The sequence below is a fragment of the Rhinoderma darwinii genome, chromosome 4 (genome assembly GCF_050947455.1).
Source record: "Rhinoderma darwinii isolate aRhiDar2 chromosome 4, aRhiDar2.hap1, whole genome shotgun sequence".
NCBI classification, from domain to species: domain Eukaryota; kingdom Metazoa; phylum Chordata; class Amphibia; order Anura; family Rhinodermatidae; genus Rhinoderma; species Rhinoderma darwinii.
In genome coordinates this window covers 410,244,554-410,269,677 of record NC_134690.1, presented here as the reverse complement: position 1 = coordinate 410,269,677, position 25,124 = coordinate 410,244,554, and the positions used below count along the sequence as shown (strand labels likewise).

General features: G+C 45.4%; 1 protein-coding gene across 3 annotated transcripts in view; it reads left to right on the top strand.

The window, feature by feature from the left end:
* Positions 1–4,100, top strand: part of LOC142760355 (phosphofurin acidic cluster sorting protein 1-like) — a 278,801-nt gene extending 274,701 nt beyond the window's left edge. For all 3 annotated transcript variants that reach the window (XM_075863541.1, XM_075863540.1, XM_075863542.1), the window contains one exon: positions 3,434–4,100. In XM_075863541.1, coding sequence (XP_075719656.1) covers positions 3,434–3,546 — 113 coding nt within the window. In that variant the 3' untranslated portion in view covers positions 3,547–4,100. The remainder of the gene's footprint in view (positions 1–3,433) is intronic.
* Positions 4,101–25,124: the final 21,024 nt, after the last annotated feature.

The window sequence follows — 25,124 nt, the reverse complement described above, 5'->3', positions numbered from 1 at the left end:
GTTCACCACGAAAAGTACCAATTCTTAAAGAGGACCTATCACCTCTCCGGACACGTCTGTTCTAGTAAATTCCTGAAATTACATTGTGATCAGACATGAGATCCACACATCTTATATACAGTAACAGCTATACATCTATTACTACTGACAACCAGCCTGTATATCATGTGTGAGAGGTTGTCACAGCTCCGCCCCCTGTTACTGACATCACTGATATATAATTACACTGTGATCAGACATGAGATCCACACATCTTATATACAGTAACAGCTATTCATCTATTACTACTGACAACCAGCCTGTATATCATGTGTGAGAGGTTGTCACAGCCCCGCCCCCTGTTACTTACATCACTGATATATAATATAATGACATTGTGATCAGACATGAGATCCACACATCTTATATACAGTAACAGCTATTCATCTATTACTACTGACAACCAGCCTGTATATCATGTGTGAGAGGTTGTCACAGCCCCGCCCCCTGTTACTGACATCACTGATATATAATATAATTACACAGTGATCAGACATGAGATCCACACATCTTATATACAGTCACAGCTATTCATCTATTACTACTGACAACCAGCCTGTATATCATGTGTGAGAGGTTGTCACAGCCCCGCCCCCTGTTACTGACATCACTGATATATAATATAATGACATTGTGATCAGACATGAGATCCACACATCTTATATACAGTAACAGCTATTCATCTATTACTACTGACAACCAGCCTGTATATCATGTGTGAGAGGTTGTCACAGCCCCGCCCCCTGTTACTGACATCACTGATATATAATATAATTACACTGTGATCAGACATGAGATCCACACATCTTATATACAGTCACAGCTATTCATCTATTACTACTGACAGCCAGCCTGTATATCATGTGTGAGAGGTTGTCACAGCCCCGCCCCCTGTTACTGACATCACTGATATATAATATAATGACATTGTGATCAGACATCAGATCCACACATCTTATATACAGTCACAGCTATTCATCTATTACTACTGACAACCAGCCTGTATATCCTGTGTGAGAGGTTGTCACAGCCCCGCCCCCTGTTACTGACATCACTGATCTATAATATAATTACACTGTGATCAGACATGAGATCCACACATCTTATATACAGTAACAGCTATTCATCTATTACTACTGACAACCAGCCTGTATATCATGTGTGAGAGGTTGTCACAGCTCCGCCCCCTGTTACTGACATCACTGATATATAATATAATTACACTGTTATCAGACATGAGATCCACACATCTTATATACAGGCGATGATAAAACCAACGATAAACCCGATTACTGATGATGCAACCAACGGTAAATTCAACCACTGGTGATAAAACCAATGACAATAAAATTAATGATAAACCCCCACCCCCGATAATAAAATCAATGATAAACCCAACCATGGAAATGAAAAACAACAATGATAAACCCAACCACTGAAGATAAAACCAACTGCCGACATTAAACCCAACCACGGATGATAAAACCAAAAGGTAAATGTAGCCACCGACGATACAGCCAACAATAAACCCAGTCACCGAAAATAAAACCAATGACGATATAAAACAAACCATAAAACACAACCGCCGAAGATAAACCCAACCACTGATAATACAAGTATTGATGAAGAAACCAATAATAAATCCAACTACCAACTATAAAACCCAACCCCCAACGATAAAACTAATGATAAACCCAATCCCTGTTGATAAAACCTATGATAAACCCAAACACTGATGATGCAACCAATGGTAAACCCAACCACAGATGATAAAACCAATGATAAACCCCCACCCCCAATAATAAAATAAACGATAAACCCAACCATGGAAAAGAAAAACAACAATGATAAACCCATCCACCGACGATACAACCAACGATAAGCCCATCCACCGATGATACAACTAATAATAAACAAAAACACAGAAAAAGGCCATACTTACAAATGGACACAGCCAGGTCAGAAACGCTGATGAAGGAGAGTGAGCAGGTGCTTTAAATAATAATAGCCACTCCCACTAGTCTTGAGGGGAGTGGTGTGTGTGGTGCATGGGATGTGTAGTAAGACACAGCCGGGTCTTTGATGCTGGGAGCGCATGGTGTGTTGTTGTTGTTTGGCATAGCAAGCAGGGTAGCCCGCTCTATGAACTATCAAGGCGTCACAAATAGGCTTCTACCTGGCTATACACGTTGTGCCTCATGACGTACACACTATCCCTCCATGTTTCACACACTTGCACCCCATTATCCATTTATTTCTATTGAGGCACTTCACTCATTACTGCCCCCTATATTTCACTTATATTATTACACTTGCACACACACTATTCATTTATTATTTCTTACTACACATCCCATGCACCACACACCACTCCCCTCAAGACTAGTGGGAGTGGCTATTATTATTTAAAGCACCTGCTCACTCCTTCATCAGCGTTTCTGACCTGGCTGTGTCCATTTGTAAGTATGGCCTTTCCCGGTGTTTTTGTATGGATAAACCCAACATGGATTAACCCAAGCACCAATGATGTAACTAATAATAAACCCAACCACCGACAATAACACCAAAGATAAACCCAACCACTGATGATAAAACGAATGATAAACCCAACCACTGACGATGGAACCAAGGACAATAAAACAAACAAACCCAACCGCCGATGATAAACCCATCCACCGACGATACAACCAATAATAAACCCATCCACCGACGATACAACCAATGATGTACCTAACGGCGCTAAACCAAATGATAATCCCAACCACCAGTAATAAAATAGACGATAAATAAACTGACTATAAGACCACCAACAATAAAGCCACAGACGATAAAACCATAATAATACAAATCATCATATTTTCCATCATATACTAAGAGCATAGTCTGGAAATGTCCATTCAGTGATCACAAGAACCTCTAAGCCCAGGGTAATAGTGTCTTGTAAATGGAGAATATAGAGGGGCAGCACGGAGGGCCTCTGGGAGATGTCTCCTTTCAGGGCCATTGTTTTCATATAATGGTGCCACAGCTCCCTGTCCTTCTCCTGTTCAGACCATGGGCTCCTGCACGCGGCATTATGTGTTGTACATAGACATAATATAGCACACAGAAATATAGAAGCCCCATGTACCGCCTTACTGTATCACTGCGTACCCCTATACAGTACTTCCATGATGTATCTTGCTTCTAGAGAAGAGCTCCCTAATACAGCACTGCATGGAGACACCTCACAGCAGACCTTACAGCTCCATAGTACAGAAGTGAAGGGACTCCGTGAACTCGAGGTCTAATAGTCCACATTCCTCCACGTCAATCACCCTCCAGTGACTTCCCTGAGCTCCCCCGACTCTCATCATGGAGATAATCTATACTATCCTATTCTGATTTCCTGCAGTTAACATCGATGGAGTGGAGTGGAACGACGTGAAGTTTTTCCAGCTGGCTGCGCAGTGGCCGACGCATGTGAAGCAGTTTCCTGTTGGCATCTTCGGTCATGTGAAGATCTGACATCACTGTGAGGTTCAATCACATGGGCTCTTCCTTAATTAGTGAATCAGGTAGAAGGTTCTTCTCCCCCGGACCATTAAGTTTTATTATCACAACCTCATCGTGGTGCCCACATGTTGTACGTGCTCTCATCGTGGTGCCCACATGTTGTACGTGCTCTCATCGTGGTGCCCACATGTTGTACGTGCTCTCATCGTGGTGCCCACATGTTGTACGTGCTCTCATCGTGGTGCCCACATGTTGTACGTGCTCTCATCGTGGTGCCCACATGTTGTACGTGCTCTCATCGTGGTGCCCACATGTTGTACGTGCTCTCATCGTGGTGCCCACATGTTGTACGTGCTCTCATCGTGGTGCCCACATGTTGTACGTGCTCTCATCGTGGTGCCCACATGTTGTACGTGCTCTCATCGTGGTGCCCACATGTTGTACGTGCTCTCATCGTGGTGCCCACATGTTGTACATGCTCTCATCGTGGTACCAAGATGTGGAGCATCACATGACTCGTACCACCTACTGTGAGGGAAAACTGCAATAAATGGAAGTGATAGAGATGGGTCGTGTCCACTTGTTGTTTGTGCCGCAGCCGATTATTCTTTTTACAGGACATTCCTCCCATGAGAAAGTCCAGGGACCAATTTACTCTCCCCCTGAAGGACTGATCTGTAAATCTTGAATGTTCTGTAGGAACTTCATGCAGGGTCACTGAAGACCAGATAGGAGTTGAGAGTTGAGCCCCACTGGGCCGTGTTTTCTGGTTTTCCCAATATAACATGAAGGATCTACAGGAACAATGACCGCCATATTGGAATCACTGATGGACATCACAACCGGACTGTAAGGGTTATAGGATTTGGGTTATAGCTCCTTCATAGGAGATCTCATCTGTAGGGATCTAACATGTCACAAATTGCAGTAACAAGGAGGTCCAGGATTAGAAAAAAGGATCTTCTTCATTTACAAAAACAGCTCCACCTCTCTCCACAGGCCGGGTCTGGTACTGCATCTCATTCCTAGTTATGTGAATACTTTAATAGCAGACCCTGCCTACGGACAGGAGGGGCACTTTTTGCAAATAAAGCAGATCCTTTCTTCTAATCCTTCCCATTTATCTGCAATTCTGAATTCAGCATGAAGGAGACAAGATGGAAGAAAGGATCTGATCATCAATCAAGGGCCTCAATCATCATAACCGTTTATCAGATCAACCGGCCACGATGCCCCAACCAATGACAGTGTGAAGTTTTTCCTAAGCAATTAAAGAAATGAAAGCTGAGCTCTGATTGGTTGCTATGAACAACAAGCGTTATGTCTAGTGCGGGGTCTGAGGGGGCGGAGCATGACACAGTGATTCTCTCTTTAGTGTTCTTTAACCCCTTAAGGACACGGCCAATTTTGGCCTTAAAGGGAACCTGTCACCAGCATTTTACCTATCAAACCAGCAATACCTGATGGTTGTGGGGGAAAAATCCTTGTTATTTAACCTATAATCTTACCTATAAGTAGCTCTGTGCCTTTAGTATTCAGTTTTTGAGCGTTCGATGGCCATATGCAAATGAGCATGAGACTCATATCTTCATTCCACCAGCTTTTGAGTTAACTCCGCCTCCTCGTTTTTGATTGACAGCTCCTCTCCTCCCTCCACAGCACACAAAATCTTGCACTTGTGCATTGGGACATTTTCTCTTCAACGGAAAGCCGTTATAATGTGCAATATGGCGCTGAAAGACGCGCGGTAAACCGTTTCACTGACGAACAAAGCAGGAAAGGGTATCGTAACGTAGATGAAGTGCGCATGTGCAATATTTTAGATGAGATTTCGCCATTTCAGGGTTGGACACGTGGGCAGGAATAAGAAGCAGCGTAATACAGTAAATAATTATTACCATAAAAGGCGCAAAAACGATGCAGACTGATATTTACGGACAGACGAGGACTATAGGAGAGGGGATAACGGAAATAAACTTTGGACAGCTGCGGCCATTGCGGGGGAATGAGAGTTCAACAGGTAAAATGCAGATGACGGGTTCCCTTTAAATACAGAACAATTTTCATTTTTTTTCAAATTTTGTTTATTAAACTTTTTGAATATGAGGTACAGGAATAAAAGGGAGAATTAAAAATATACAAAAATAAAAGAATGGGGGGGGGGTCCCCAGAAGCAAAAGTGGTTACAAGAGATCAGAGTTTATAAAATACACAGCAGCCAATCAGAAGATCTCATATTATTAGTCAGGGGAAGTGGGGGGGTATTAACAAGTCCGCCTGTCTGCAGAACAGAATCCCCCGCTGCATTAATGTCATACAGAAGTAGGGAGCGTGCCCCTCCTCCGCTTAATCAAGGCTTAATACAACCATGGACAAAGAGGTGGGACAGGGACCAACAAACCGCCCATCGCCATCCACGTCACCGTAAATGGCGCAGGGGCGTCCGAGAGAAGAGAACACACAAACAGTGCACGACTCCCACCAACACCTCAACAACACCTGCACCCTCACACTGGTGTGTTTCCCTCTGCATCCTGACACCGGTGTGTTTCCCCCTGCACCCTCACACCGGTGTGTTTCCCCCTGCACACTCACACCGGTGTGTTTCCCCCTGCACCCTCACACCGGTGTGTTTCCCCCTGCACCTTCACACCGGTGTGTTTCCCCCTGCACCCTCACACCGGTGTGTTTCCCCCTGCACGCTCACACCGGTGTGTTTCCCCCTGCACCCTCACACCGGTGTGTTTCCCCCTGCACCCTCACACCGGTGTGTTTCCCCCTGCACCCTCACACCGGTGTGTTTCCCCCTGCACCCTCACACCGGTGTGTTTCCCCCTGCACCCTCACACCGGTGTGTTTACCCCTGCACCCTCACACCGGTGTGTTTACCCCTGCACCCTCACACCGGTGTGTTTCCCCCTGCACCCTCACACCGGTGTGTTTCCCCCTGCACCCTCACATCGGTGTGTTTACCCCTGCACCCTCACACCGGTGTGTTTACCCCTGCACCCTCAGACCGGTGTGTTTCCCCGTGCACCCTCAGACCGGTGTGTTTCCCCGTGCACCCTCAGACCGGTGTGTTTCCCCGTGCACCCTCAGACCGGTGTGTTTCCCCCTGCACCCTCACACCGGTGTGTTTCCCCCTGCACCCTCACACCGGTGTGTTTCCCCCTGCACCCTCACACCGGTGTGTTTCCCCCTGCACCCTCATACCGGTGTGTTTCCCCCTGCACCCTCACACCGGTGTGTTTCCCCCTGCACCCTCACACCGGTGTGTTTCCCCCTGCACCCTCATACCGGTGTGTTTCCCCCTGCACCCTCACACCGGTGTGTTTCCCCCTGCACCCTCACACCGGTGTGTTTCCCCCTGCACCCTCACACGGGTGTGTTTGCCTCTGCACCGTCACACCGGTGTGTTTCCCCCTGCACCCTCACACCGGTGTGTTTGCCTCTGCACCCTCACACCGGTGTGTTTCCCCCTGCACCCTCAAACCGGTGTGTTTCCCTCTGCTCCCTCACACTGGTGTGTTTCCCCCTGCACCCTCACACTGGTGTGTTTCCCCCTGCACCCTCACACTGGTGTGTTTCCTTCTGCACCCTCACACTGGTGTGTTTCCCTCTGCACCCTCACACTGGTGTGTTTCCCTCTGCACTCTCACACTGGTGTGCAATCTGTTCCTGAAACCAGATTGTGTGCTGACAGCAGTTCCTAATATCCATCCTCACTCTCTGTGGAAGTAGGAGATGAAGGTTTCCCATGTGGCAAAGAACTGCTCCACCTGGAGTTCTTTATAGCGAGACGCCTACAGTACGAGAGTTTGTCCAGAAAAAGTTTAAATGGTGGGGCCTAGTTGTGTAGCCCGGACTGTAGAATGGCCTTCGCACCCGTCCGGGTCCATATAGCCAAAAATTGCCCAGAGTGTCGTGTCAGGAGTGCAGTTCGTGAGGTTCTGAGTTGTGTAGGATCGAATACGAGACCAAAAAGTCTGAATATCAGGGCAAGTCCAGAAACAATGGTGGAGATTGGCCTCCATGGTGGGGCATTTAAAGCATTGGGAGGTGGGATATAAACCTATTCTGTGGCCTACAAGTGGAGTTAGATGGGATCTATGTGCTAAATCGTACCGAGGGCAGAAATTTATGAGCTTGGTCCAAAGCTTTCAAAATGACGGAGTAAGTGATTGATCATCAAGCTGCCATTTAATCAGTGGTGTGAGTGGCGGCGTGGTTCGGCGGCAGGTGTAAGAGCTGATAGTTCCTGGTTATTTGACCTTTGGTTATGTTTCGTCTGGAGAAGCCTTGGAGATGATGGGGGTTCATTCCCGCTCTGGCAATTGTTTCAGGACATTTGTGATGTATCTTTTGGCTTGTGAATAATGGAAGGGTTCAATGGGTGCGGTCAGGAACTTCAACCGCATCTCAGACAGAGTAAGCCCCCTCCTCTCCAATATATGGACAAAGTGTGAGGTCAGACCCAGCGCATGGCACCTACGAAAGATGCCATGGGGGTCGCCATCCTGGAAGTTAGGGTTGCAAATTAATGGCAGTTGGAGAGACAGCGATGGGGAGAGCTGAAAATGTTCTCTGTTTTTTTCCGTGCCCGCCAGGTGTTAGAGGGTAAAGGGTTATTTCTAGTGTCAATGGATAAATTGATTGTAAGGAAGGTGCAGAAGAGCTGCAAGTGCCCAACCCGGGAAGAGACCAGAGTCAAGAGGGGCGGACGTGTAGCATGAGGTGTCATGAAGCTGTCAGAGACAAAGCGAAGCAGTGCCGCCAGGTTATATTAGGTGATATTGGGGAAATGAATTCGCCCGTTAGCCCTCGGCTGCTGCAGGATGTGGAAGGCTATACGTGACATTTTCCAGTTAATCCGTTTTCCATCCGCTGGTGTAAGGTAAATTGGCAGCGTGTGTAGGAGATAGAGGAGTCTAGGAAATTCCAACATCTTAAGCAGAATCGCCCCCCCAAATAGGAGAGAGTGAAGTGTTTCCAAGTGCTTAATCTCTCCTCTAATTGGGACATATTAAGCCTATATAATTTACCCGGGTGTTTGGAGATTTGTACCCCCAAATATGATAATGCTGAAGATTTCCACCGGAACGGGAAAGCCGAGGACCACAGCGGTACAGAATGTCCCTTCAGTAAAAGAGATTACGTTTTGTCCACGTTCAACACCTAGCCGGACTATTTCCCCAGTCTACCCAGGTCCTGAAGGAGTGGGGCCAGCACCCGCTTGGGATCCGACACCACTAATAAGATATCATCCGTGAATGGGGCTACCTTTAATTCTAAATTATGTGATGCAATTCCCTGAAAAATCAGAGTTTGCATTAGATGACGTAACAGGGGATCAATGGAGTGATTAAAGAGTAAAGGGGAAAGAGGGCAGCCCTGCTTTGTGCCCCTAAATATATATATAAGGGGGGAATTCAGCCCATTGATCGTCACAAACATGTCGTCGCGTCAAGGCGCAGAAACTGTCCAATTCAGTATATCAACTGATCTATTAACAGCACTGGCACAGGCTACATCAGCCCTTCAGCACTGGCACCGGCTACATCAGCTCCTCAGCACTGGCACAGGCTACATCAGCCCTTCAGCACTGGCACAGGCTACATCAGCCCTTCAGCACTGGCACCGGCTACATCAGCTCCTCAGCACTGGCACAGGCTACATCAGCCCTTCTGCACTGGCACAGGCTATATCAGCCCTTCAGCACTGGCACCGGCTACATCAGCTCCTCAGCACTGGCACAGGCTACATCAGCCCTTCAGCACTGGCAAAGGCTACATCAGCCCTTCAGCACTGGCACCGGCTACATCAGTTCCTCAGCACTGGCCCTGCCTACATCAGTTCCTCAGCACTGGCACCGGCTACATCAGCTCAGCACTGGCACTGGCTACATCAGCTCAGCACTGGCTATATTAGCTCCTCCGCACTGGCACAGGCTACATCAGCTCCTCAGCACTGGCATCGGCTACATCAGCTCCTCAGCACTGGCACCTGCTACATCAGCTCTTCAGCACTGGCACCGGCTACATCAGCTCCTCAGCACTGGCACAGGCTACATCAGCCCTTCAGCACTGGCACAGGCTACATCAGCCCTTCAGCACTGGCACCGGCTACATCAGCTCCTCAGCACTGGCACATGCTACATCAGCCCTTCAGCACTGGCACAGGCTACATCAGCCCTTCAGCACTGGCACCGGCTACATCAGTTCCTCAGCACTGGCCCTGCCTACATCAGTTCCTCAGCACTGGCACCGGCTACATCAGCTCAGCACTGGCACTGGCTACATCAGCTCAGCACTGGCACTGGCTATATTAGCTCCTCCGCACTGGCACAGGCTACATCAGCACTGGCAGCGGCTACATCAGCTCCACAGCACTGGCATCGGCTACATCTGCTCCTCAGCACTGGCACCTGCTACATCAGCTCTTCAGCACTGGCACCAGCTACATCAGCTGCTCTTTCTTCTGTTGTATATACAGAGCTAAAGAACCCATTTAGTAACTCTGCCTTCTCTTGATCCCCTGTGACCAACACCCCATTACCACTATCTCGGGGTCCTACATGTTCAGACCTTGTTTTTTTTGCATTTATTTACTTCAAGAATTTTTTGGGATTTGTTTTACTATCCTTGGCCACCTGCCTTTCAATTTGTATTTTTGCTAATTTTATTACATTTTTACAGATTTTATTAAGCTCTTTATAATTTACAACGGCTACAGCTGTACCCTCAGATTTGTATTTTTCAAATGCCCTTTTTACAGAAGGTGTAAGCCATGTGGGGTTTAATTTGAGTCGTTTATACTTGTTACCTGTAGGAATACATTTTGCACTATAATTACCCAAAGTAGATTTGAAAATCTCCCATTTATCATTTGCCCCATTATTTGACATTAGTTCTTCCCAGTCTATATCTTGAATTGCAGCCTCATCCTGGGGATATCGGCCTTCTTAAAATTAAGTGTTTTTTCCCTCCCAGCCTGCGTTTGTTTTTTATAGTATAGGTAAAATGTAACTATATTATGATCACTGTTACCGAGGTTTTCACGAACATTGACATTCCCAACAAGCTCTGCATTATTAGAAATTACCAGATCCGACAGAGCTTCACCTCTAGTCGGGTCTTCCACAAACTGGCCCATAAAATTTTCCTGCAACAGGTTGAGGAAATGTCTCCCCTTTGCAGTTGAAGCCGAACCATGACCCCAATTAATATCCCGGTAATTAAAATCTCCCATTATTACTACAGTACCGCTCCATCTGTTCCATCTCCTCAGTTATATTGGGGAGTCTAGAGATTACACCAAAAGTAATTTTTTCAGTGTTTACCTCCCTTTGTAATTCCACCCACAAGGTTTCAACCTCCTCACAATCTTCACCCTCTAATGTCTCATTCACACTCACCTTCCTTTCACTTCTCACATACAGACATACACCACCGCCTTCATATCACTTCTCACATACAGATATACACGACCAACGCCTTCATATTACTTCTCACATACAGACATACACCACAACCTTCATATCACTTCTCACATACAGACATACACCACGACCTTCATATCACTTCTCACATGCATACATACATACATACATACATACATACATACATACATACACCACTGCCTTCATATCACTTCTCACATACAGACATACACCACCTTCATATCACTTCTCACATACAGACAACACCTTCATATCACTTCTTCCATACAAACATACACCACCGCCTTCATATCACTTCTCACATACAGACATACACCAGCTTCATATCACCTCTCACATACAGACACCACCTTCATATCACTTCTCACATACATACATACACCACCACCTTCATATCACTTCTCACATACAGACATACATCACCTTCATATCACTTCTCACATAGACATACACCACCTTCATATCACTTCTCCCATACAGACATCACCACCTTCATATCACTTCTCACATACATACATACATACACCACCGCCTTCATCACTTCTCATATACATACACCGCCTTTATATCACTTCTCACATACAGACATACACCACCTTCATATCACTTCTCCCATACAGACATCACCACCTTCGTATCACTTCTCACATACATACATACACCACCGCCTTCATCACTTCTCACACACAGACATACACCACTGCCTTCATATCATTTCTCACATACAGACAAACACCACCGCCTTCATATCACTTCTCACATACTGACATACACCATCACCTTCATATCACTTCTCCCATACAGACATCACCACCTTCATATCACTTCTCACATACATATATACACCACCGCCTTCATATCACTTCTCACATACAGACATACACCACCTTCATATCACTTCTCACATACATACACCACCTTCATTTCACTTCTCACATACATACATCACCTTCAAATCACTTCTCACATACATACATCACCTTCATATCAATTCTCACATACATACATCACCTTCATATCACTTCTCACATACATACATCACCTTCATATCACTTCTCACATATAGACACCACCTTCATTTCACTTCTCACATACATACATCACCTTCAAATCACTTCTCACATACATACATCACCTTCATATCACTTCTCACATACATACATCACCTTCAAATCACTTCTCACATACATACATCACCTTCATATCACTTCTCACATACATACATCACCTTCATATCACTTCTCACATACAGACACCACCTTCATATCACTTCTCACATACAGACACCACCTTCATATCACTTCTCACATACAGACACCACCTTCATATCACTTCTCATATACATACACCACCGCCTTCATATCACTTCTCACATACATACATCACCTTCATACATACAGACATACACCACCTTCATATCACTTCTCACAGACATACACCACCTTCATATCACTTCTCATATACATACACCACCTTCATATCACTTCTCACATACATACACCACCTTCATATCACTTCTCACATACATACACCACCTTCATATCACTTCTTACATACAGACATACACCACCTTCATATCTCTTCTCACATACATACATTCACCACCTTCATATTACTTCTCACATAGAGACACCACCTTCATATCACTTCTCACATACAGACATACATCACCTTCATATCACCTCTCACATACAGACACCACCTTCATATTACTTCTCACATACAGACATACATCACCTTCATATCACTTCTCACATACAGACATACACCACCTTCATATCACTTCTCACATACAGACATACACCACCTTCATATCACTTCTCACATACAGACATACACCACCTTCATATCACTTCTCACATACAGACATACATCACCTTCATATCACTTCTCACATAGACATACACCACCTTCATATCACTTCTCCCATACAGACATCACCACCTTCATATCACTTCTCACATACATACATACATACACCACCGCCTTCATCACTTCTCATATACATACACCGCCTTTATATCACTTCTCACATACAGACATACACCACCTTCATATCACTTCTCCCATACAGACATCACCACCTTCGTATCACTTCTCACATACATACATACACCACCGCCTTCATCACTTCTCACACACAGACATACACCACTGCCTTCATATCATTTCTCACATACAAACACCACCGCCTTCATATCACTTCTCACATACTGACATACACCATCACCTTCATATCACTTCTCCCATACAGACATCACCACCTTCATATCACTTCTCACATACATATATACACCACCGCCTTCATATCACTTCTCACATACAGACATACACCACCTTCATATCACTTCTCACATACATACACCACCTTCATTTCACTTCTCACATACATACATCACCTTCAAATCACTTCTCACATACAGACATACACCACCTTCATATCACTTCTCACATACAGACATACACCACCTTCATATCACTTCTTACATACAGACATACACCACCTTCATATCACTTCTCACATACATACATTCACCACCTTCATATCACTTCTCACATACAGACACCACCTTCATATCACTTCTCACATACTTAAATCACCATCATATCCTCACTGGAGGCCGAGACATTAACCATTAAGATTGGGGACACATATTTTAAAGTCCTGATTGATTCTGGAGCTACTTGCAATGTTATGGACTTCGCTTCTTGGGACATTCTGAAAAGCAGAGAAAAGCACATTAAGTTGTGCAGCACCAAAAAGCAGATTTATACTTATGGCTCCAGTAATTCACTGCAGCTTAAAGAGGCTGTCACCACATTATAAGTGGCCTGTCTTGTACATGATGTGATCAGCGCTGTAATGTAAATAACAGTGGTCCTAGTAATAAAGAGGCTCCTTCACCACATTATAAGTGGCCTATCTTGTACATGATGTGATCGGCGCTGTAATGTAGATAACAGTGGTCCTAGTAATAAAGAGGCTCCTTCACCACATTATAAGCGGCCTATCTTGTACATGATGTGATCGGCGCTGTAATGTAGATTACAGCAGTGTTTTTTATTTAGAAAAACAATATTTTTTTATGGAGTTATGACCTATATTAGCTTTATGCTAATGAGTTTCTCAATGGACAACTGGGTGTGTTTCACTATATGGCCAAGTGAGCATTGTACAGAGGAGTGTATGATGCTGACCAATCAGTGACCAATCAGCGTCATACACTTCCCCCATTCATTTACACTGCAGATAGCGATATAGCTATATCCCTATGTGCAGCCACATAAACACACTATAACATTACTGCAGTATCCTGACAATGAATATACATCACTACTAGCCAGGACGTGACGTGTATTCAGAATCCTGACACTTCTGTAGCGTCTGTGTGATATTTACAGCACAGCACAGCGAGATCTCGCTGTAAATGACCGTTTACAGCGTAATCTCGTGAGACTATGCCTGCTGTGCAGTAAATCACAGAGAAGTGGTCAGGATTCTGAATACAAATCCCGTCCTGGCTGGAGGTAATGTATATTCACTGTCAGGACACTGCAGTAATGTTATAGTGTGTTTATGTGGCTGCACATAGGGATATAACTATATCGCTATCTGCAGTGTAAATGAATGGGGGAAGTGTATGACGCTGATTGGTCACTGAATGGTCAGCGTCATACACTCCTCTGCACAACGTCCACTTGGTCAAAAAGTAAAACACGGGCAGTTGTCCATTAAGAAACTCATTAGCATAAAGCTAAAATAGGAAATAACAAAATTGATCGTTTTTCTAAATAAAAAACACTGCTGTAATCTACATTACAGCGCCGATCACATCATGTACAAGATAGGCCACTTATAATGTGGTGACAGAGCCTCTTTATTACTAGCACCACTGTTATCTACATTACAGCGCCAATCACATTATGTACAAGATAGGCCACTTATAATGTGGTGACAGCCTCTTTATTACTAGGACCACTGTTATCTACATTACAGCGCCGATCACATCATGTACAAGATAGGCCACTTATAATGTGGTGACAGAGCCTCTTTATTACTAGCACCACTGTTATCTACATTACAGCGCCGATCACATCATGTACAAGATAGGCCACTTATAATGTGGTGACAGAGCCTTTTTATTACTAGGACCACTGTTATCTACATTACAGCGCCGATCACATCATGTACAATATAGGGCACTTATAATGCGGTGACAGCCTCTTTATTACTAGGACCACTGTTCTCTACATTACAGCGCCGACCACATCATGTACAATATAGTGCACTTATAATGTGGTGACTGCCTCTTTATTACTTGGACCACAATTATCTACATTACAGCACCGATCACATCATGTACAAGATAGGCCACTTATAATGTGGTGACAGCCTCTTTATTACTAGCACCACTGTTATCTACATTACAGCGCCGATCACATCATGTACAAGATAGGCCACTTATAATGTGGTGACAGAGCCTTTTTATTACTAGGACCACTGTTATCTACATTACAGCGCCGATCACATCATGTACAATATAGGGCACTTATAATGCGGTGACAGCCTCTTTATTACTAGGACCACTGTTCTCTACATTACAGCGCCGACCACATCATGTACAATATAGTGCACTTATAATGTGGTGACTGCCTCTTTATTACTTGGACCACAATTATCTACATTACAGCACCGATCACATCATGTACAAGATAGGCCAATTTAAAGGCAAATTCTACACCTCTGTCCAAACACAGGGGACTGGATCTGCCTTGTGGACTGAACTCTTTGTGGTTGATGGAAAAGGTTCCCCACTGCTTGGCCGCAAAACAGCTATAGAACTAGGGGTACTGAGGATTGGCCCTGATGCACACAATGCAGAGCTCAACATGCTGTCTCATTCTATCCATAAATTTAAAGAGGAATTTAAAGACTGTTTTTCTGGGTTTGGAAAGTTGAAGGATTTTCAGTTGGAGCTTCACATTGACCCACATGTAAAGGCTGTTGCACACGCTGACTCCCATACAGTCTAAGGACCCCTGTGGAGCAGAGCGTGCTGAATTACTGGCACTTGATATCATTGAACTAGTGGAGGGACCTGTTCCCTGGGTGTCGCTCTGATGACCGGTGGATAGAATAACTTGCTCCTTTATTAATAACCTTAAAGAAACACTCTGAGACATATGTTGGATAATCTTTGGCCAAGGCGATTTATTAAATATAACCTTTCTCTCTACATCCGTACAGATACCCTCAAAAACGTTAGCCAGCCATATCCCATAACTGTTATCCAAATCAATCAAAATTGAACATACATGAACATAAATTAACATAAATTAACATAAAATTAAAATTTCACCAGAAAGGGGATTGTCTTCATGCCCCACCCAGTTTACAACTGAGTGAGCATGCGCTCAGACTCCCCTTTTTTCAGCCTACCAAACCTACCCATGCTGACTAACCCCCGCCAAGAGCCAGCCGAATGACACCTCATGCCGGCTGCGCTCCCCCAACCAACGCCAAGGCCTCTTCCAAGCCGTCCCACAGCTCGACGTTGAATATGTCCAGGCCAACGTCCGTCAGATGCACCCCATCCGGACGGAACAATCCAGACATCCAGCCTTCCAACAGACGGTGAAGCACCACAACACCCCCAAGGAGATGCACAAAAGAAGCCATCTCCTTGTTAACCTTCCCATGGGATCGGCATAATGCCCCAAAGTCCCTGGTGTTTCAACACACCTTCCTTGGCACCATTTCCGACCAGACCAACCGAACTCCAGGCAACAATCCCAGCAGGCGGACCACATCCCTCTTCATGGCACGAATCAAGTCCCTCTGCGTCCTCTGTCCCAGATCGTTGCCACCAACGTGTAACACCAATATCTTCGGATGACCCAACATTCTTTCCAGATGAATCACCTCGTTACCTACGTCATCCCACCGCAGACCCCTGTAGCTGAACCAATGTGAGTCCAACTTTGCCATTGGAAATCCAAGCCTCTCTCCATTTCGCCTAATTCCAGCCCTCTGATGAGCCCAGTAGATGAACGAGTGCCTAACAATCCACGCCACAGCCGGAAAGGAGCCTGCAACAACAGCAAAGTCACCCGTTATCCAGCCACATGCCCCCCCCCCCACAATCACCCCCTATCTCCCTAAACGAAAGGCATCCACACCCTTCCAGGCCGGACGTACCTCCTGTATGCCCTGGACTTCCATCTGCCCACTAGCTTTACCCCCTGCACTCCCAAGCCCAGGCGAGCAGCCTCCATAGCCACCCTACCCGAAAAGAATGCGTTCCAAATTCGGCTGCCTTGCCGCCCAAACTACCAATACCCTTCCTGAGCACCGCTAAAAACTGGTAACGCGACAGCAGAACACCATCCTCGTGAATGAACAGTGGACCCGGGCAAGCAACTCCCCGGGCCCGCAGAAAAACCTCAAAATTGGCCACGGAGAAGATCCAGGAATCAGATATTGCCGACAGGACCAACGCCACCCCTTTTTGAAGTTGATCAGTTTTTTACCCCCGTAGCCATATTCTAACTGCCCCCTCACCCCTCGACACGTCCTCCAGCCTTAACCCCCAGGTCGGGTAATACTGCTACTAACCTACTCCCCTACCCTAAATGCCCCAAAAAAGGCCCAAGAAAAAACTAACGAAAACAACCCCACCTCATAGCCCGACAGACAAACCCCATTCAAGCCCCCCAACCAAACTTCCCAATAGACCCGCCGTAATTAGCTGCCTTGTGTCCACCGACTTCTTCTGGCGCTTCAACCCCTTCAGGGCCTACCGTATTCGAAATCCTTTGGTCACATCATCCCATCCCACCAATTTAAAGTGGAAGGCCAGGGCAGACAGATTCCATTCCACACCAGACGAAGACACCCCCAATTCCACTAATCGTAACAAAAAAGCCACAAGAGCCTCCTCGAGGCTGTATTTCCGAATCCCCGAACTCCTTCCGCCACTCCAGAAAGGCACCCCAGACCTTGCCATAATATTTCCACGTAGACGGCGCCAGTGAATTCCGCACCTGTTCGTCCATCATGGCACGACCACGGACCACAGGCAGGGAGGGAATGAGCACCCGACCTCCTCGGCTTCTGGCGCCACCTCCCAGAAGCACGCCCACTGAAAACGGGAAAGGGCATCAGCTGCAACGTTCAAAACCCCGGGTACAGGTTTAGCCCGGAAAAGAAAATTCAAGCGTAAACATTGCAACACCCTCAACAAGCATACCACCGAATCAGAACCAGAAGACAGATTATTAATCGCATGCACAACCCCCATGTTGTCAGACAGAAACACCACCCGCCTATTCCTGAATTCCTTTTCCCAAACATGCACTGCCACCAGAATTGGAAACGGCTCCAAGATGGTCAAATTCCTCAGCAACGAAGAACCAGACCAAGACTAGGGCCATTTCACACCTAGCAAGGCCCCAAAACCCACACTACCGGATGCATCAGTCTCAAGGCCCAACTCCACCGAATCCACCAAACTCGTTTGAAAAACCAAAACATTGTTGAAAGACACCAAAAATGCGTCCCACACTTGGAGATCCTCCCGGTGAGTCTTGGTGATCTGCACATAATGATGGGGAGCCACCACTCCCGAAGTCGCCGTACAAAACCGCCGGCTAAAAATCCTACCCATAGGAATGAATTGGCAAGCAAAATTCAACTTACCCAGGACCGACTGAAGGGATTGCAGCTTCACCTTCTTTAAACCCTGAAGCTTCGCTACCTCGGATCTGAGATCAGACAGCTTATCCTCTGGTAACCAACAAACATCGGCCACCGTTTTGTCCTCTGCCATCGGAATGCCAAACTTCCGAACCACCGCCATCAGTGTGTCCAGAATGTGACGACACATTACAGACCCCACTGGCCCCACGCACAAGAAATCATCAAGGTAATCAATGATGCTATCACAACCTGACGGCTCCTTCACCACCCACTCCACAAATGTGCTAAACGCCTCGAAGTAGGAGCATGACAATGAACATCCCATTGGCAGGCACAAATCCACAAAATAAGCCCCTTCAAAACAACATCCTAAAAGATGGTGACTCTCAGGATGAATCGGGAGAAGACGGAATGCGGACGCCACGTCGGCCTTTGCCAACAAAGCCCCCGGGCCAGCCTCCCGAACCAAATCAACGGCCCGATCAAAGGACGCATACGACACTGAAGATAACTCCTTATCTATGTCAAGAATTTGTACTCGGCACACCTTGCTTGTGTTACAAAAATATATATTTTTATTATGGATGCCAGAGGCTGCATGTGCGACGTCGACGTTTCGGTCAGACAGACCTTCGTCGGGCACTGAGCCGTGCTGGGGACTGGATCGGTACAAAATATGATGCGTATATAGCGCTGCTGTGGTCAGTAACCGGCGGCTATCTATGTCGTCATTGACCGAAGCCCCCTTAGGAAAAGACAGATGATGAATCATCCGAAACTTCCCCGGTTTCTTCTTTGGAACCACCCCCAACGGGACACTCTCAAATTCACCAAAGGAGGGCATGAAAAGGGGCCCGCCATCCTACCCAGAGCCACCTCTGCGCCCAATTTGGCTCTGACCACCTCCGGTAATTGCACCGCCGATTTGAGATTACCCGAACCTCCCGAATCTACCCGTCCCCTACTACCAGGAATCCGAAAACCCCTCCTGCAATATTTTTGCATGCCGCCTATTACCGTACCGTCCTAGCCAGGGCAGCATCGCGCCGAGGTTCACCGAAGTCTTGCCCTTTTCCAAACTCTCCCGGCCGCTTGCCGGCGGTTTAAAGCATCTGTGCGAACCCCCACACCCAGAACATTCATGTCTAAATTTACACGACACCCCGGCTTTACATTGTCCGTCGTTAAACGGCCAACAAACTCCTTTTTTGGTACCCGCCACTTGGCCGGATGATTGTCCTCCGGCCCCAGACTGAAAGGGGGATGGGCGCTGGGCCATCATCAACTGCATCCACAAAGGCAGGTCCAACTAGCCCCACCTCATAGACGGGCAAGATGCCAAGCGTTGACGAAACTGCTCGTTATACCGCCACCACGCTAACACCCCATAAGTCTTACAAGCATCCCAGATACCCTCCACGTAGCAAAACAAAGACGCGCAGCTATCAGGATACTTCGCCCCCCATACACTCGCAAAAACGCAAAAAGCCCTCAGCCAATTAACAAACGTTTTTGTAATTTTCCTGTACCGACGTTTTCTCTCCTTTTCCTCCCGCTTCTTCTGTTTTTCCGCCCCGTCCGTTTCCGGGAACTCGTCCAATGGCAATAGAGAGAAATGCTCCACGTACTCCCCTTTTTTAATCTTCTCCCGGACCTCGGTCTTCAGATGAGCCCCCAAAGGACCTGAAAATGCCAAATAAGAGCCCCTCTGTTCCACATCTGCCACGGGACCCGTCCCCACTCCTGCCGCATACCTGCCTCCCCCCACGACGCTTCCCCAACCTGCGACAAGCATTCCTCCCACTCCGCCCCACTACCCACCTGAGAAAAAAACACCGAACCCAGAACCGACCGCCAAGCCCCCACCACCCCCGGGTCAACCCCCGCCTCAGAACAAACACCCTGGGTAGCCAGTAGATCCCTAACTTCACCCAACACCTTAACCAATTCACCAGACGCCTCACAGCACTCACCGCCACCTCCTGAAGCCCGACCAGAAAGGCACCCAATACCCACTATTGAAGATGTTCTGCTTGAGATGAATGGGGCAACTGTGTTCAGTAAATTGGATTTGAAATGGGGCGATCATCAAATTGAATTGACCCCGGCTTCTAGGGTACTTACAACGTTGGCAAGCCATAAAGGTCTCTTCAGATATAAGCGCCTGATGTTTGGAGTATGCTCAGCATCAGAGGCCTATCAACATGTCATCCAACAAGTGCTACATGGTTGTGAAGGAACACACAATATTTCCGATGATATCATTGTGTGGGGAAAAAACACACTGGAGCATGATGAGCGTCTTCGTGCAGTGCTTGAATGCTTAAAGGAGAAAGGTTTAACGCTCAATGACACAAAGTGCAAATTCCAAATGAATAAAATGACTTTCATGGGCCGTGTACTGTCAGATGAAGGTATTGGTCCAGAGGACAGTAAGATCAAGGCCTTCTCAGATGCCAGGAATCCTGAAACCCCTGCAGAAGTGCGCAGTTTTCTTGGGTTAGTGAATTACTGTGCAAAGTTTATTCCGGATATGGCAACTGTCAGTGAACCTCTGAGACGGATAATCATAAAGCCGCCTTATGGAAGTGTGGTCCTGCTGAACAAGGGGCATTTAATGAATTAAAGAGACGGCTTACCTGTGCCACAACTTTATTTTCTATTTTGATCATCCTGTTACACCAACTCAAATTATTGACGATGCCAGCCCTGTGGGTTTAGGCGCCATCCTAGTTCAGCGGCAACGCGCAGGTGACTACAGACCTGTTCAGTATGCGAGCAGATCCCTTCCTGATGTCGAGAGACTCAAAAAGAAACTTTACCGGTCATTTGGGGATATGAAAGGCTTCACACATATCTTTATGGCCTTGAATTTGAAATTGTTACAGATCACAAGTCATTAGAGGTGATATATTTTCCTCGATCAAAACCATCAGCCAGAATTGAAAGATGGTTCTTCGTCTCTTACCATATCGCTTTAAAGTGAGATACCGATCAGGGCCTACAAATGCAGCAGATGCACTTTCAAGGTTGTCTCAACCTTCAGCACCATCTCACAACCTGGCAGAGGAATATATCCGCTTTGTTGCTGCTAAGGCCATTACCCATGCATTGACACCACGGGAGGTCGAAGAATTTTCAGCAGTAGACCCTGAAATTTCACAGTTGAGAAAATGTATAATGCAAGATACATGAAGTCATTGTGATCAATAGATGTCTCACAGGAAAAAGTGACTGGTTAGGTGCGACCAACACATTGTTCAAGGCACCCCCGAAATATCTACTCAAAGAGTAACGGACTCCACTGTATCCTAGCAGAAAAATGAGAACTAAGAGTCACGATGCTACATATCATATAAAAGGTATAAATTTTATTGCATATAATATATAAACACACAACATAATAATAAAAACAGTTCGAGGTTCTAAAAAGGAATTTATGTGTGGATCACTCCAAAATTACATATAACCAAAGGGGTGATCTCAATGCTACACCGTAACAAAAGGACGTGTATATAGTAGACAGGAAAAACACACAAACCACTGGATCAATAGGTTAATTTGAACAGTGTGTATCAAAGGGGTCTGCTGTCTGTAATTATACAGTGTCACAATATCTTATCTAAAAAATATCAAATGAGTGTCACATGACATTTTAAAGGAGGGTACTCAGCCCACAATACCGTACATCTCAGGGGAAAATACCATGAGAACGCCTTATGGTGTAACATATTACCAACCTGGAAACACCAGGGGGAGCCAGTGTATCAAATCTTACCCATGGAGATGAAGGTGAGCCCGTGATCCACACAAAGAAATAACACCCCAACGCGCGTTTCGCTATTCTAGCTTCCTCAGGGGGTACAATCTAAGCTGTATCCTGTCCTCCTTTTATAGTGTCCCTAATCATCGAACTTAAATGTTCCGGGCAAATCCGCTCACAGATGGTCCACGGCGCATGCGCGAGATTCTGTCAAAGGTCGCGGTGCCTCCATCGCCTGTCGTCACACCTCTACTGCGCATGCGCATCTCCGAGGACGCGTCTCTATGGAGATAGCGCAAGCGCACAGCCGGCGTATTGACAAGAGGAGACCGAGGCAGGCACCTGACATCTCTGCAGTATGTGCAACCCCAGAGTGAGGGATATATGTATCTTGTAAGTATGTCTATATCTCTATTTATAATTGGTGCTACTATTGTAAGGTGGTTCAGACGGTATATTCCCCTTACTATGTGTGTAGAAGCAGTGATAAATAACTCATAATACGAGAACTGCCTTAACCATAAAGTGTACAGTGAACATCGTTAAAAGCAAATAAGTGAATCAGTGACATATATTTGGACCAAACCAGGTATAATAGGATAAAAGATCATATAATAAAGAAATCGTGAGAGGTAATAGTGATCACGAGTGAATTAGGAACAACACAAAGTGATGATACAACTGGAAATGTAAATTTAAAGTGGCAATGAGCCAGTGAAGAAGATACATGATACACATGTAAAAAGAAGAAACACGACCCGTGAACAAATGAAAAATAAAAATAAGGAATAAAAAATATAAAGTATATACTTGTATACAGTGTACAGAAAAGCACTTACAGAAATCTATACTTAAGAAAAAAGGTTATTACAATAGTACTCCAATAATAGCATCCAAAAATAGCAAAAAAACTATTCTTCTCAGACATCATCGATGTTTAATGGTGGGACAGAAGAGGAATATTCACTTCTCATCCATATATCAGTAGATGATTGAGCGGATGTCCGTTTTTTATTGTTTCAAATAACATCACGACTGCCCAAAGGAACAACTCCTATTGAAAATGTTCGACAGAATCTAATCGTGGACACAAAAACATACAGTTAATAACACCTAAAGGTAGGACATATACAGAGTATAAATTAAAATCGCCTAAAAACACTTTTTTTTTCAATGGGCAGATATATTTTTATAGGAAGGCAGAAAAACTCAATTTCTCATTGAGACCAAGGGGAGTCATAGTTCCAAGGGTGGTAATTCATCTGCACTCCTTTTGTGCCAAGATCTTGTTCGCATTTCCCCCTCTGACACCACAATGTACCATGTCTATGCCCCATGCCAAAAAGGTTTTGGGGTCGCATCCATGGTATAGTTTAAAGTGTTTCGGGATCGTCTTCAATAATGTTATGTCGTTGACTTCCTTCGCAGCCAAAATGACCCTCACATGTTCTCGAATGCGGATTCTAAGTTGTCTAGATGTTAGACCAACGTAGACCTTTGGGCACCCGCATGTTGCATAGTAGATAACATGGGTCGTGCTGCATGATATATAATGCAAGATTTTAAAACGACGTTCGTTTTTGACGGAATTAAAACAAGTTGTCCGTGCTATGTTGGCACATGCCACACAGTAACCGCAAGGGTAGCAGCCCTGGATAGGGCCTCGTTTAGAGAAGGGATTAGGTTGTAATGGCACTTAGTGACTCTTCACCAGTATATCTTTAAGATTTTTATTCCTTCTAGCCGTCATCTGAGGATTAGCCGGTAGAGCTGTTAAGAATGCGGGTTCTGTGTGTAAGATCGGCCAGTGTTTTTCCAAAATTGATCTCATTGTTTGCCACTGGTTGTCAAAAGTGGAAACGAATCTAATTTTGTTATCCGCCTGATCTTTCTTTTTTCTGCCTATCGGATGTAACAGAATCTCGCGCATGCGCCGTGGACCATCTGTGAGCGGATTTGCCCGGAACATTTAAGTTCGATGATTAGGGACACTATAAAAGGAGGACAGGATACAGCTTAGATTGTACCCCCTGAGGAAGCTAGAATAGCGAAACGCGCGTTGGGGTGTTATTTCTTTGTGTGGATCACGGGCTCACCTTCATCTCCATGGGTAAGATTTGATACACTGGCTCCCCCTGGTGTTTCCAGGTTGGTAGTATGTTACACCATAGGGCGTTCTCATGGTATTTTCCCCTGAGATGTACGGTATTGTGGGCTGAGTACCCTCCTTTAAAATGTCATGTGACACTCATTTGATATTTTTTAGATAAGATATTGTGACACTGTATAATTACAGACAGCAGACCCCTTTGATACACACTGTTCAAATTAACCTATTGATCCAGTGGTTTGTGTGTTTTTCCTGTCTACTATATACACGTCCTTTTGTTACGGTGTAGCATTGATATCACCCCTTTGGTTATATGTAATTTTGGAGTGATCCACACATAAATTCCTTTTTAGAACCTCGAACTGTTTTTATTATTATGTTGTGTGTTTATATATTATATGCAATAAAATTTATACCTTTTATATGATATGTAGCATCGTGACTCTTAGTTCTCATTTTTCTGCTATGAAGTCATTGTGGTCATGCCTATCAAGGGGTTAAACATGAGCTTACTATTGCAGGACAATTAATTCTGTGAGGAAACCGTATCCTGATGCCT